Source organism: Coptis chinensis, chromosome 5, assembly GCF_015680905.1.
Source record: "Coptis chinensis isolate HL-2020 chromosome 5, ASM1568090v1, whole genome shotgun sequence".
NCBI classification, from domain to species: Eukaryota; Viridiplantae; Streptophyta; class Magnoliopsida; order Ranunculales; family Ranunculaceae; genus Coptis; species Coptis chinensis.
Window position 1 is genome coordinate 77,235,910 of NC_141460.1, and position 16,047 is coordinate 77,251,956.

At 34.8% G+C, this 16,047-nt stretch overlaps 1 protein-coding gene and 1 long non-coding RNA gene across 2 annotated transcripts; both read left to right on the plus strand.

Moving 5' to 3' along the window:
* The first annotated feature begins 1,070 nt into the window (after positions 1–1,070).
* On the plus strand, positions 1,071–1,901 carry LOC147499017 (uncharacterized). Its single transcript, XR_015194397.1, has 2 exons — positions 1,071–1,517; positions 1,682–1,901. It is a non-coding gene; the product is annotated as an uncharacterized LOC147499017 (long non-coding RNA).
* A 6,138-nt stretch (positions 1,902–8,039) lies between these two features.
* Positions 8,040–9,190, plus strand: LOC147499018 (protein ZINC INDUCED FACILITATOR 1-like). The gene is made up of 5 exons (XM_086559094.1): positions 8,040–8,179; positions 8,571–8,656; positions 8,750–8,857; positions 8,966–9,010; positions 9,103–9,190. The coding sequence occupies exons 2-5, from the start codon at positions 8,636–8,638 to the stop codon at positions 9,178–9,180; spliced, it is 252 nt and encodes an 83-aa protein (XP_086415220.1). The 5' UTR covers positions 8,040–8,179; positions 8,571–8,635; the 3' UTR covers positions 9,181–9,190.
* The last annotated feature ends 6,857 nt before the right edge of the window (positions 9,191–16,047 follow it).

A 16,047-nucleotide genomic window follows, 5' to 3' on the forward strand; every position in this document is an offset into this window, starting at 1 on the left:
GGGATGGCTCATTGATAGTAGCTTGTCGGAATGACTTGCAATTGCCGGCTTTGGGAGTAGCATCGATGTTCCATCGCGTTACTATATGAGAATCATATTTCCATGGTACCGCATGTGTATTGGTATCTTGAAATGGAGCGGTACTTTTTTCAGTCACTCTTTCTGAGGAACATAAGAAAATGCTCAGTAGTTTGCTGGATGAAATTCCGTCGAGTGCGGAAGACCGAATACAACCAAACAGCCGAGTTCCCGAGTATCCTCGGAAGCTACCTGAGTCATGTACTTCTATATATACTAAGCTAGTTTCAGGTCTAGCAACTGTGAAGAGAGTAAAGCCTAGAAGCGTGGCGATTGCACCGGTTTAACTATTAGATCCTAGTTTCAGAGCTATGTCATGCATCCCTAACGAATGATATTTCCTTAAAGAATGATCAGTGATTTTGATTGCCTGGCCGCCCTTCTAGACCTGCATATGCTTTCGACTTTACGTACCGACCTTGTACCATCCCTTGTCCAAGTCATTCAGAGCTAGTTTCAGACTAGGCACTGATGCATTCTGTTTTTTTAGATTAGCTAATGATATTTACTATACAACTGTCTTCACAAATTGTCATATGCATTCTCTTTTGTCGCAGATTTTTGTAGAAGGGAACGCAACAGTAGTAGTTGTCTTGCCCTGATTTTGTTAAAGATATTATTGCTAGACATACTTAAGCTTAAGGGAGCTAGCAAGTTTATAACTGCAAAACTTTGATGGCCACTATTGTCCCATCCCTTAAGACCCCTTGGTAGACTTTCCCAAAGCTACCTGACCCGATAAGTTTCCCTTCATCAAACCCTCTAGTATCCTTTGAGAGTTCTTTATAAGTGATTCTGGGGAAGTTGAATTTCAGTTAACCGACATGCTAAACAACTCATCTTTCTTGGTGGAAATTATTCCTTTGATGTATCGATGTCCAATCCAACAAAATATGGTAAATTAATAGTAACATGATTTGCCTATTCTTTGAAAGTAATATCTCAAGTGTCTAATGGTTGAATACTATGTATCTTTGGTCTTACGGTACAATTTAAGGAAGAATGATCTAGGAAAATGCACTTTTATCCACTCTGGGAAAAAATCTTACGGATTTACCTACTATGCCTTGCTCTTTTTTGAGAATATGTCTAAGTTATTGTGATTTTTAAGTTCAGTACAAACAAACCCTGGCACAGAATGCTTGATACATGACGTAAACAGACACAGACGTCCACTGGCTTGATCAGCCTTTGCATTTTGTCATCATCACTTACCATAATTTACCAGGGTATCAAGCATTGCTCTTTAATTAAATGTAATGCATTGTTTTGTGGACCATATTATATTCAACTTGGGTTTCTGCCAAGAGATATTGCAAAGTGGGTATAGTAGCTCCATTATGTGATGCTGGTTTTTTTTGTTTCTCTGCGTATATATATCCAAAAGTAGTACTTGCAGCTGCTTTGGAAGGAAGCAACAACAAAGTACAATTGATAATGTATGTCTCACAGGCATGTCCTATATCCGATGGGACCCTAGTTTGACCACATAAAAATATTTCCCATGCATTGATTACTTGCATTTTTGCTTCAATTTTATTTTAATTTGGATAATTATACTTACTAATGTCTCTTTTCTTTTCCAATTTGTTGTTTATATCAGATTGGTTGGCGGTATATTGATAAAGAAAACTTGGGTGGATGTTGTTCGAATCGGCAAATTATGGGAATTTGGCCAAAATCTTATTTTTTTGAAGAACTAATATTATTTAGTTGATAGCTTTGAAGATTTTGTAATTCAGTATATTCGAAGAGACTAATTGTATGGATGCTCAAATAATGATTTTGGATGATCTTAATTAATGAAATATATTTTGCTATAATTTATTGTGAATGAATACATTTGATCGGTGTTTTTAGTTTAATCATAAATTGTATTGGGCAGGTTTATATAAATTGAAATGATTCAAAATAATACGTAATACCTATTATATATATGAGTAAACCCATTTTACAGCGCCGAGCTCGTAAAAGAATTAGGGTGTTGTAAATGTGTTTAAACAATTACCAACACATACATTTGGTTTGCGGCTAAAACCACTAGCGGGGGTAGCTAAAAACACACTTTTGGCAACGCCTTTAGGCTTAATGGTTTAAACCTTTTTGCGACAAAGACCTAGGGGCGACTAAAAACACACTTTTAGCAACAACGCTTGGCGCGCAAATGGTTTAAACCTTTTGTGACAAAAACACGTAGCTAATGCTTTGCTTCTTTTGTGATGCCAGAGGGTGCAACTAAAAGTAACCCTTTTGCAACGCTTAGCGAGTGCAAATTAAAAAGAACATTTTGCAACGCCAATCGCTGCAAATAGTTTAAATATTTTAAAAATCATTTTAGTTTGGCAAAATACTTTAGCAACGCTAATAAAGTAATAACAATGGGACAAAGCGTTGCAATAACCTTCAAGCTTTTGCGGCGCCAATTGCGTCTTCATTTAGCTTTGTGACCCAATTTTTTTGTACTTTTTGTGACGCCCACATTGGCGTTGCCATTGATCATTGGCGGCGCTTTTAGACTTATAGCGACACCAGATGGCGTTGCAATTGAGCCTTTCTGTTGTAGTGAAGCTTCGATGGGCGTTAATGGCGGCATGAAGATTCCAGATCCAGTTTTGGTTGAGGATTTTAAATTTAAGAATTGAGTTTTTGGCTTTTAGAAAAGTTGTAGGGTTTGTGTTTAGGAGTGATTTCGATTGGTTGAAATAGGAGATGGTGGTGGCCGAAAATTTGGGCTGGTGGTGGTGGTAGCTAGTGAGGAAGAAGACCTGTTGGTCGGCTTGGGCCTTGGGCCCGGGTTGGATTAAATTGGTTGGGCCAAAAACCTTATTTTGTTTGGGCCTTTTCTATTTGGTTTTCTTTGGGCCGGTCTAATTTGTTTTGTGTTGGGCCCGATTTTGTTTTTAGTGGTTGGGCCGAGTTCTATTAGTTTTCTTTGGGTCCGATTTTAAACATTTTTGGTTGGGCTAGTTTTATTTAATTTCCTTTGGGCTCGATCACTTAACTGTTTTGGGCCAATTTCTAATATTGTTTGGGGCTAGTCCATAGGACTTAAAATAGAGATCCAAAGGGGTCTATCAACTTTTAGACTTCCAGGTTCTAAGGTTTGGGCTTTGCCAGTTGGGTCCGAACCATTACCTTGGTCATGAGCCCATGAGCCATGCACCTTGACCTTAGCCATGAACCATGGCTATGACCACGCACCTGTTGAACATAGAAACGACAGTTTGACTTCGACATGATGCGTTGACTTTGACCGTTTACTTTGGTCGTTGACCGTTGACTTTGACCGTTGATTGTGGAATGTTGACTTTTTACAGTTTTTCTCATATTTAAGAATATGGACAAATATAGTAATAAAATATTGTAGAAAATTATATAACGTTGTTTGTCATTATCTAATTAAGATTTGACGTGAGTAGTGTGTAAAGCATATATATATTGGGCTTTGATTGTGGATTGTGGACTGTTTAATTGTGCTACATTTTATGTTGTAAATTGTATGGACAAATCAAATGCTAAAATGTTGTGGAAGCTTGTATAAATTTGGTGGTCATTATCTAATTAAGATTTGACGTTGATATTGTGACATTATATAATATGTTGGGATATATATAGTAAATGCAATAGTTTTGGAGAAATAAATGTATGAACGCTCCATTATTTTATATGTGAGATGCTACTATGAGGTAGTATAGTATTTGTGGATATTTCCCACGGGATGGTGGCGTAGTGCAATAATATATTGGCACGTAAAATAATGAAAGTGGTTATGAGATATAATTAAGATATTTCTAAATATTGTGGCTTAGTGCAATAAGGTATTTGACCTGCACGTGATATAGTGAAATGTTTATGAGTCATGAATGTATGACACTTGAATAAATTACGTAACGAAAATCTTAGAACCTGACTACCACAACTCATGTGATTTGCCCTGTGTGGGCGTATATGATATGATTGGCCCTTCTGGCGTTTCAATGAATCTGAATGGCCTTCGGACGTAAGTAATGTGATTGGCCTTTCTGGCGTTTCAGTGAATCTGAATGGCCTTCGGTAAAGTAATGTGATTGACCCTTCTGGCGTTTCAGTGAATCTGAATGACCCTTCTGGCATAACTGAATAGTGGTTTGATTATTCCGTTCGCAAAATAGAACGAGACGCGCGATATTTTATGCCGAATAGTGACAGTACTTACATAATGGCTTTCGTGTGAGGGTTACCTGGTGTGCGGCATCCCACTTAGGGTAGTTACGCACGGAATGATACATTATGTAAGGGGAGACATATGGATGTACATGTTCGGCGTTGGGAAGCGATTGTGGTAGCCAGGGAAACTAGGTAAGACATAGATACGACGTGATTTTAGGGACACACAAATAAAGCCTTAATTAATATAATTATGGTAATATGTCGGTTAATGATATATATTTAGATAGATGATTGTATATGCTTGGTTGGCTATAGTTTAGTTAGAACCTAAGGCGCCTCGTGGAGGAACTAAATGTCTTTTTATTATGCGTATAGTTTGTTGTGTGGTTAGTGGGAAGTTAAGGCGCCTCAGTGGAGGAACAACCTGCCTTAATTATTGTACTTAAGGATGTTATATTAGTCGTTGAAAGTTAAGGCGTATCGGTAGAGGAACTAACTGCCATATGGTTTGTGTATATTTTGGTATAAACATATGTTGTATTTTAGAGCTACTCACACCAGCATTTTTATAATGCTGACCCGATTTGCATGTTTGCTTATCGGGTGTGTTCATTAAATAAACATAGTTGATAAGTCTTGACAAGTTTAGTGTTGAAGAATATTGGTTGCTGCTTGTGGATTGCGTTAGTGTCGCATTTCAAGATAGACTTTGTTTTCCTTTGAGGTGATATAGATTTTCAGTTGAGATAATGTTATTTGCATTTTCATTTGTTAATTTTTGTAATGAATAGGACTTTTGTTTAAGTTAAAAATTTTATTGGTTTTTAATTATCCACATATTTAAACTGTTTATGGGTTTTTGGGAGTTGAGAGTGCGTCACACCTCGAAGATCGAAGAGTCAGGAACAAATATTGTTTTTTCGAATTCTGTCGAAATTCAGGGTGTGACATGGAGCCTATATGCGGATGTGTAATTGGTTAACATTGTTTCCATTTTTTGGATAATTCCCTATTGACTTTGTAACATTTTTATAGTGATAGAGTGGTGAAAGTTTTGTTGATATTGCCTCGTAATAGTGTTTAGACAATATTATTTATCTTTTATAAAACAATATAATAATATTTCAAATTTATATATTGTGAATGTGGATATTCTAATTATTGACACTTATTGTATTGTCGATATTTTTAATTGTTAAAACACATTGAAGCATCTTGAGAAATTGCGAGGATAATGTGGTAACAGTAAGGTGGATATTGAGATTATCATTAGTTGTCTAGTGATATTTTCATATATTGTCGACACGTTTGTGAGATCGTAATATTCATATCCAATGAATATCATACTCGTGTCCAGTACAATAGAATTAACAACCAACCTGAAGTCCTCATCCTCCTAGTTTGCTTCGTAGTGACTCAAAACAGGCAAACAACCTAATCAACTCACCACCAATTCGATGTCCCCTATAGCATTCGACCTGTAAGCTCGCTTTATAGTAACTGGAGTCGAATAGACGATCTCACCCAGGAGCGACCTCAATAGTGCTCACTCCTCTCATAACAACTCGTAACTCATGTCTTTACTATAGCCATCAAGACTGGAGCTTCTGGCACGCATCATAATAAATGGCCTTAACTCGCCATCATGGCTCGCGAGTGACCTGAAGACCTGGATCTGACCTGACGCGGGAAAGCATGAGGCGGGGGCGTCTTACCTATATAATTAAAGAGGATGAGGAACTACGTCTGACCTTATTAAAGTCTCCCCCCAGTAGAGATAACTTAGTACGTAAGCAATTCGTCCAAACGAACTCGGTCAAATCCAAATCATCTATCCCAGTCATCCCAAATTGCCTACATTTGTAAGGTTAATCCAAATCTAACTATAACATTTACAACGTTATTATTATTATTTTTTTCCCCATTCAATATACAGCTTGGTCAAATTTGTATAAATTTGGTTTCGGTTTACGAAATATGAAAATAACATGCTCCTTTTCATGACTATGGTAAAATTGTTAAGAGAAGTTATATTGCTTGCAGGCAAGATTCGCGGTGAAGTTCAAGCATTAGCTGCCTTGGAAGTTGTATATTGTGAGGATATGGTCCCACATGCATACGAAGTGCCAAACCAAATGAGGCTTCCGAGTATACAGAGACATGTACATTGTGTTCATTTAGAACTTGATTACACATATGTGGGATGTCACAAAAGGCATTCCTAGTGATATGAGTGTAAGTATAAGTGTGAGACTCAGGAGTTGCAACTAATTAGGGGTGTGCACGGGTCGGTTTGAGTGGGGTTTGGGTCTAAATCGATAACCGAACCAACCCTATTGTTTTATATTTTTTAGAACCGAACCGAATCAGCTATGTTTTACTAACCGAACCGTACCAAACCGAACTAATTTCCAACCTAACCAATACCCAAACCGAACTGATTGGGTTACAGTTTAACTGATGTTAATCGACTCGAACCGACCAGTTTTTACATATTTTTAAATTGAATCAATTAGATATATATATTATATATAATGGATCGGTTCAGATCGGGTTTGAAACTAAATCGATGACCGAACCAACCCTATTGGTTTTCAAATATATTTAACCGAACCTATTTTTAAGTATAACCGACCCAAAACCGACCAATTCGGTTCGATTCGGTCAATTTTGTCAGCTCAATTGGTTTTATGCACAACCCTCCAAGTAATGACCATAAATTTGCAATTATTTTAGTAGATTTTCTATCATTATAAATATATAGGATGTGATGTATTGTCATGCACAATGTCTCTAATATACATATCTGGTTTTAGAAAATTTTGTTATTCCTACTCATATGAGACGCAATTTTTTTTTTTCCGATCTCCTATATCGCAAAACGTAATCCCACTACTACAGAATGACACATATACCACGGTCAATAAGAACATTTATACCACGGTTCTTCCAAAAACCGTGGGAAATACTTATATACCACGGCGGAAATTTCTTTGGTCATTGGTTTACTAGTATATGCCACAGTTACATGAAAACCGTGGGATAAGTTGGGCCATATACCATGGTTAGTTTTTTTTTCAGCATGAGAGTACTCCACATCCCCACTACCTTAAACATAAACAAGATGGTATATAAATTTTCCACTTTCTACCGTGGTTTATGACTTTATACCAAATAGTCAAATCTGCGAAAAAAAAAAAAATACACAAGAAACTCATTCAAATTGGATTCCCACTATTCTCTCGGTCTCCCTACAACTTCTACAGGTTCTACGACTCTTAGGATTCCCAACAGCGAGAAAACCTACCGTCACTACACCATAACAGCTTTTTTCACTACACCATAACAAGGATTTTCTAACAATTGTAATTTCTCATTTGTAACACATATACATCCGTTAGTAAGTTAATAACAATTAGTGTTCCGTTACATAATTACTTAACCATTAGTAAATTACGAAATTATTTTGTAACGCGTTTATAGAGATATTAACTAACGGATGCACAAAGCGTGACTAATGTTAAAATCTAATTAGAAAATTTGAGACCAATTAAAAAATAAAAAGAAAGAAGGCTAAAATTTTAGTGGGATTTTTCACCTCGCAGCTCATTAGGTCAACTGGTCATTACACGGAAAAGAGTAAACAAAACAAAAGGGGAAAGGGATGAACTGAACTACCGCGCCACTTCCGTGAGCCGGATGGGGTCTTTCTTTTTCTTTTCTTTCTACTTTCATTTCAATCAATCTCAATTCTAGTACTTCATCAAGTGAGCTTATACTGAATGTTCTTGAGTTGGATATTTTCCCGAGGGTGTAAAATGTCTCCTAATTACTATGTATAACTGAAGCTTGAACTTTCTTTCACAGGTATTTTCTCTATGGGCTGTCAGTTCGAAAACCTTTGGATTAGGTTTTTCGACTAATAAGGTTGGCGTTGTTCTCACAATCTCTGGTAAGTTGGATACTTATCATCATAGTTTTAATTCTTATAACTTATAATTAGAAGTGCTTCTGAAATTAGAAAATTCTCCAACCTCTTTTCAGAACCTATTTACTCAATTAGATAAAGTATTGCTTCAGAATTTCTTTGTGAATAGTATCTATAATGCTTACTGCAATAATATATTATATGTACAGATACTCTGAAGTCAAATCTTTTCCTTCAACTCCTACTGGAAAATCAAATTTGTCTTGTTAGAAATGCAATGTTAGCAGTTCGTGATCTAGGAGTATTAAAAAGAAATTCACCAACTTTACTTTGTATATGTACATATAATCTTTGTGAAGTAGTTTAATGACTTTGTTTGTTCTTGGGATTAAATTACTAACTTATTCAAGTATAGGTGGGGGCCTTTTAGTCTTTCAAACTTTTCTATATCCATTGATAGAGAGAATTCTCGGTCCAGTCATGGTTTCTCGCGTTGCAGCGGTAGGTGTCAAGATTTTCCATGGTTTAAAGTTTATCTTTAAGATTCAGCTCAGATTATTGATTGAATGTGCTCCCTTTATGTTATACGTGTAGGTTTTATCTGTACCGGTGTTGCAAAGTTACCCCTTCATAGCTATGTTATCTGGGTTCAGCTTTTTAATTTTGCTGAACTGTGCATCTATGCTGATGAATGTTTTAACAGTAAGTATGAACTTCATGATGGTCATTTTTTCTCTCTTTTCTTTTTGCCTACAAGAAAAAATGAACTTAATGATGGTCTGTTTAATATTGTTTTTCTCTCTTTAACAGATAGTCATTGCCACTGGACTATCCGTACTACAGAACAATGCGGTGGTAACTTTTCACTATCATATTTGCATTGATATCTATTGGCTTGTTTGTGCCATTTTCACTAGAATGATTGGCATTTATTACCATACGAATAGGACCAGAAGCAAAGAGGAGCTGCAAATGGAATTGCTATGGACCGATGTCTCTCTTCAGAGGTCTTGGACTGGCCATAGGAGGTTTTCTCTAAGTACTCTTAAGAAGTATTTTGTTACGACAATGACATGTACTTGCACATGAATACAACAATTTCTCAATATATAATCATTTGTATCATCTTCTAGCTTAAAAAACGATGACATTATAGTTTTATTTTCCCTAGCGAGCTAACTACGATTAGCTGTTCTTGAAGACCAAGTGAAATCCATAGAGCCCTCACAAAAATGGAGTCGTTTTAATATAGGCCAATAGAACAGCTTTCTGTTTTGTGCTTCCTGTTTGACCTAGACAGATACAAATTTAGAGTCATCTTCCTAGCTCATACAACATGATGCAACCTCGCTAGTGTAATCCAAGATCATATCAGTGATATCTCAGATCATTTGTTTAACATACCAGTTCTTTCTTATGATATATAATGAGCATTCAAACATGTGACACCATTACATTATTTAAGTCACACCTTAGAATGACGAGTCCAAAGGAAATGGTGGAAGGTTGACCACAGTTTCAATGTCAATCTTGTTTAATGTACTTGTTGCCATCTGTGGAGTTTATGTGTACAACTATACAATTGTTCTCCCTGATTTCCATATTTCATTCATACCATCATTTCTTTGTCTTCAAAGCAAATCCAATATTTCGTTGAATATTTAAGGTGATCTGGTAGAATAAAGAAAAAAATCAAATTCCAATCTTGTTCCTTAATTACTTGTGTCTTTGTTATATGTAGGGTTTCTTGGACACAAAAGCCCGGGGATACTTCTTTCCTCCCGTGCACGACTAAACTCGAAAGTAGATTCGTATATGTATACTCGAAGTGATTTACATGGGGTCACAGCTAAAGTTATAGACATGCCCCACCACTGTATGTGATACTTCCCTTCCATCCCTTTTGTATCATTCCTTCTTGTCCAAGTACTAAATATGGTTTCGTGCTTTTCATTTTGTGGTTGACTTTTTGTTTTCAAAGGAACTTATTGGTAGACATTAAAGTATCCACGTGTTTTGGGTACATATCGATATAACCATTTGAAAATACTTTGGTACATATTTAATTGATCTTATAGATAATATACTTGGTATCAGTCGATTAGAGTATTACTTAGACGATGGTTCAGTGCGTATTAGCATAGGTTGAGTAAATGGAACAGGTAGACCGGAATGCACATTTTAAACTTAACCTCGAGTCTTTACATCATTATCATATATTGTTTTAGGTTTCATGGCCCATCACTTCAATAAGGTGTTCACCTGTCTCCTTAGTGCTTCAAGCTCTTGAATGCACATTGTGCTGAAGTTCTTATGATGTGAGCCACATAGCAATCCATATTGACCATGCTTCGATTGGGCATCTCTAGATTAAGTAACGCTTCTATGTGTATTTCTCTCTCGAGATGTAAATTTGTGGGTTTATTATGTCGAATGGCTTTGATGTTGAAATCCTATTGATGATTAATCTTGTATTGCTTCCATGCAAGACTCACATTACTCTAACTGCGGGAGAGAAGTACTTTTCCTCGACTATATTGTCGACTCTCTCTTCATATAAAATTTTAAGCTCTCAACTTCGTTTATGATGCATCAATCTAGTATTTATTCACCTTCGTTGATTGTGCGGTTGTTGAAACACATCCCGCTTACGTAAGCAGTTTTGGGATCGAGCGATGGCCAAAACATGTTCTTATCGATATACATGGTTAGTATATCGATTACATGCCTTTAGCTTTGCAAATAGCCAAATACATTATGTATTCTCTCTAAGTAGTAGTTGATTCTCAGCATTTTAGAAGTTAGCTGATCGTGTTTCATGCCATGCCTTGTTATGGTGTTAATATGGTGTTATATTTCCATTCTCCAAAGTTGATGGTTTGGCAAATATTACAAAAGGGAGCGATCGAGATAGATGTTCTTTCTTTGGATTTTATGTATTGTTTGGATCGGGTAAAAGACATGTCATGCTTATCAACTTATTAATAATTGTATTTTCTATATAGCAAAGAAAGAAAGCAAGTTATTGAGGAAAATGGACATTTTGAAACTATAGTACATATGTGATACCTCCGCTACTCTCCGACAATTTAAGAATCGATTGATGTTTCCAAGAAACCGAATTAGTGGAATTTGGTGATTAACTCTTGTGATATAAGCTTCCTTTTAGCTACAAACAATCGTGGATGGAACGGAACTGCATCAATAGGAGTAGAGTTAGGCTTCCGTGAACAAATGTTTGAATAAGTTTCGTTTTTGCATGTGAAACAGGACTTGTGCTATCTTTCATTCTTGTGATCTATATCTTGCAATCCTCGAGACAAACTAGCAAGGTAAGTGTATCCTCACATTTATCAAGAAAAACGAATTGCTCAAGGCATTCATGTATTACTTGTCCTTTGTCGGTCATTCTTGTGGTAATGCTCTATACATCCGATCCAAACTAAAAGTCATCTTATGGCATTTTTGTAATCTAGTTATCCTTTTATCTGTTCTTGCTTACATTCTTGAGAGAATTTCGGGCGTTGTTTTTTCCTTTCTCGGGTTTGTAAGGGAGACTATTATTCTTTGAAAGCATCTTGCCCTGGAGGGGTGGCCAAGGGGAATGATGTTGCGGTCGGATCGCCAGATCTCGTTTATCCAAGAGAATATGGTACCTTAAGAAATTTGTGCAATTGTACACTAGGTACACGTGCGCTAAAATTTTTCACTTCATGCTATGTTACCCATGTCGTCATCTGTATATTCTAGTCATTTTTAAGCTAATTTAATACTCTTCTTACCTGTTTGAACCAAGAAGCAAACCGTATTCCAAGTGATGTAATTCCTTTTTGTCTACTCAAGGTTTTACCACTTGGACCGATGAGTGTGCTTGTTGGGTTACCTATCATTATGAGCTTGTATCTTTTGTTTCCTCTACGAGTTCATATATATTCTACCAATTCACCTTCTCCAAAATCAAACTCTTCCCAATAGAAAGAAAAACAAAAATAGAACATACCATTTTTTTATACCTTCTTTTCAATAGACGCTTTGTACTTCACTAATCACCATCTTCATTGCATAATTGCATAAAATGGAAATTAGATAGGGTTTTCCAACCTATTAAACTTGGTCCTTCGAGAAGGGGAGGAAAACAATGAAGAAGAAAGTTATGGTCTTGTAGTTTCCCTTACGTTATACTGTTATCTACTTGACTAAAACCTGCAACTACACATGCCTTGAGCATTCAATCTATACACATTTTTTTGTTCTATTATCGTCAGTATGCGTATGTATATATATGATAATTTTCCGTATATTTTTAAATTAAAAGTTAGACTTGAGTTAAGTGTTACACGCCTGCTTTAAATGTATATATATGATTTTGTATCTTTAAATGCTTCAAAGATTAAATACTTTTTTCGACTGATATCAGAAGCAACTTATGAACTTGAAGCTGAATTCATTGAAAGACATCCAGTAATAATGGTTATAGATTCTGAGGTGCAAGTAATTTGTTGAATTATCATTTTGACTGTCTTTGCGGTGTTAGGACTAGTATTGTTCAGTTTGCGATATTAATAAGCTTGTGAATCAAGTAGCAAGTATTTAATGAGAAGGAGATTTCCATTTCATTTAGTGGCGTGTCTAGAATAGCTAACAATTTGTTGTTGCTTTTGTTGTTGTGTTAAATATGTTTGGCAGTGTGAAATTTATTCTTAATGGTTGTTCACGCATTACTTTTTTGTCACTTAAGGATGTATATATCTTTAATGGTTGGAATTTATCCTTAATAGTTGTTCACACATTACTAGAAGGTAGAGGCAGTACCCGTTTAGTTGTATATATGTCACCTTGTTATTCATATAGCTTCTAGGGCTAAAGAGGCTCCCATAAGTGGTTTATGGTGTATTAGTGTTGTGTTATCAAATAGTAATAGCCTATAGCTTCTTTGATATCCTAGTGGCATGATTACCTTCTTGCTATGTTACTAATTTGGTAGACTAGAAACTATGTCACTTAGTTTTAATTAGTATAAGTGAATCTATTGTTGTATATATCTCTCGTTACATTTTAAGGTAAAAGTCTATTTAAATTCTTTTGTTAAATGAAACAGGTAATGCACGTGACATTTGTTTGTTGCCGACCTTGAAGGATAGAGGTGGTCGATATTGCCACTTGGACACTTTCTAATAATAAGACTTTTTTTCTAGCTAGTTGTAAGCATAATGTAATGTACTTTTTCGTTTGGAAAATTGAAGTACTTGGTATTTACGAGTGATTTGTATTGTACTTTTAAACTTGGAAAATTGAAGTACTTGGTGTTTACAAGTGACTTGATAATTTTGAGTGATGGAATGAATGTTTTATTCTTGAATGGGATTGATGGTGTGATTGTGTATTTTATGGAATGAACTTTTTTTTAAAAAGAGTTGTATCTTGGGCTCTTGGCTGGTTCATATAGCAACCCGGTCTTTGGCTAGGGCTAGTTGTATCTTGAATAATAATAATAATAATAATAATAATAATAATAATAATAATTCAGTTCATCTAGGAAAATGGGGTGTTTCAAATCGAAGGCGAATGAGGATGAGTTTTAGCTATGTTCGGATCCCTCCAAATTTAATTTATGAGTCTTACATTTTTAATTTATGAAAAGGAACTTGAAGTTTGTTTTCTTAGTGCACTCAAAAAATTAATGGAAGTTTTTTTTTTATTATTATCTTTTTTTGCAATGTTTGATAATTTATTGTACATTTTGGAATTTGTTGGGAAGATGGAAATGTTGTATGTAGACAGGCTGTGTAAATTTTGTTATGCAGGTTCGGTTTTTAAGTGGAAGACTGTTACTAGCATTATTATATATATATATATACCACGGTTTGGCATAAATCGTAGTGTTTAATATAACTATATACCACGGTATTACAACACATACACTAATATAAACCATGGTTTCAATAGTTTATATGCCATGGTTTTGTTGACAACCGTGGTATATAATGGGCATACAAACTACGGTTCTTTGAAAAACCGTGGTATCCGTTAAACATATATACTACAGTTTTGCTATTATTATATACCACACCACCTATTGTCACGGTTGTATAACAGTGATAAATATATTTATACCACACTTAAAAACAGTAGTATAAGTGTCATTCTGTAGTAGTGCCATATTCAAGAGATATTAAGTAACAATTTGAAAAAAGTCATACAACTGTTAAAATATATTCATCTTCGGCATCTAAACGATATTGTGAAGGCGGTTGTGAAATTTATAATAAGTAATCAATGCCTAAAGCCAGACAAAGACGAGACAACACCACATAGTGTTCTTGCAACTGGCTATTGGGTAAACTCGAACTTTAAATATATGTGGCAACCTTGACAAACTGACCCTGAGCATCCAGTCTTTAAAATTCAAAACTCATAGCTTTTATGAACTTCTTAATACATTTAATTTTTTTATATATGTCTTTTCAACTCAACGAGTTGTTACGATTTTTTTGGTTGATCTATTTGTTCCTCGATCACATATGTTTTTTTTCTTCATATGCTATCGTGATTACTTTTATTATTGTAATCAGATTTTATATTTTAAAGTTTACTATGTCAATACATCTTTACAATCTCTTCTAAAACTTAATGCAATATTAGTACTATATATCAGAATTTTATAAGTGATTGCGTTTTTTTGTGACATTGTATTATTTGATATACGCTTTATAGACAAATTATTAAAGTGGGCGCTGAATTTGAGTGTATTTTACAAATGCAACATTGTATTTCTTTCTTGCAAAAATAGATACCATACCGTATTTATTGTATCTTGCAAATGTGGGTACTCGTGGTGATATGACTAATAGATTGTTGATTTGGCAAAGAGCTGGGAGTGATAATTTGTCACCGTCAGTAGCAAAAACAAAAAAACATAGGCACACATCGCAAATTCACGCACATCTAGCTTCCATACGAGTCAACAATTTGACAATTGTCATTTGACAATTCCCAATTATACGAGATATTCCATCTTCATATAGTTTATCTCTCTAAGCTTCATATTTTTTTTTTTTTGATAATACAAATTCCCCAATTTTACAAACCTTAGTTTTGTTCAATTTTACACACCTTGGTACTGTTCGATTATGTTTGAAATAATCACAAAATAAAACTATTTGAATGAAATTGAAGAAAAAAAAAAAATTGAGAAAATTATGATAAATTATAAATATAGGATTTATTTTATCTAAAACATATATGAGTTGGGGATTTAATTTGACCATTGGAAATTATACTATAACCGTTGTAACCTTAATGACAACGATGCAAATAAGAACTAACGTCACACGGACGTGTTGTGCTCATGTGTCTTCATTGCCACATAATTTGCTTGTTGGAGTCATTTGTTTAAAATAAAATGCAACATAATCAAAATTTGTATAAATGCTTAACAAATACCCAAATAAAAGTGCAAAATACAACAAATACAATACTCATTTTTGCAAAAAGAATAATACAATATCGTATTTGTGAAATCGACTATAGATCAACACCCACTTTTTATTCAATAAGAGATAAAAAAATACGAAGTTTTGGACAAAGAAGGAATATATATATATATATATATATATATATATATATATATATATATATATATATATATATATAAAGCGACTTATTTAAAGGAGCTAAGGGCATCTCCAATGGGGGTGTAAAATTACACCTCCACCTAGGCTCCACGTAGGTGTCATTAGGATTTTATATACCTCTAATTGTATAGTATTGTATAGCTTATAAATATCCACACTCTATACTCTCCAATGGAAGAGTGTAAAAAAAAAAAAAAAAAAAATTTAAACTCGGACATCACTCCAAGTGGCGTCCCTCTTTAATTTAAACTGAGATGT

Coding starts and splice junctions, on each gene's coding strand:
- LOC147499018 (XM_086559094.1), top strand. CDS start 8,636: ATGGTTTCTCGCGTTGCAGCG. Junction 8,657..8,749: donor TGGTTTCTCGCGTTGCAGCG/GTAGGTGTCAAG, acceptor TTATACGTGTAG/GTTTTATCTGTACCGGTGTT. Junction 8,858..8,965: donor TGCTGATGAATGTTTTAACA/GTAAGTATGAAC, acceptor TCTCTTTAACAG/ATAGTCATTGCCACTGGACT.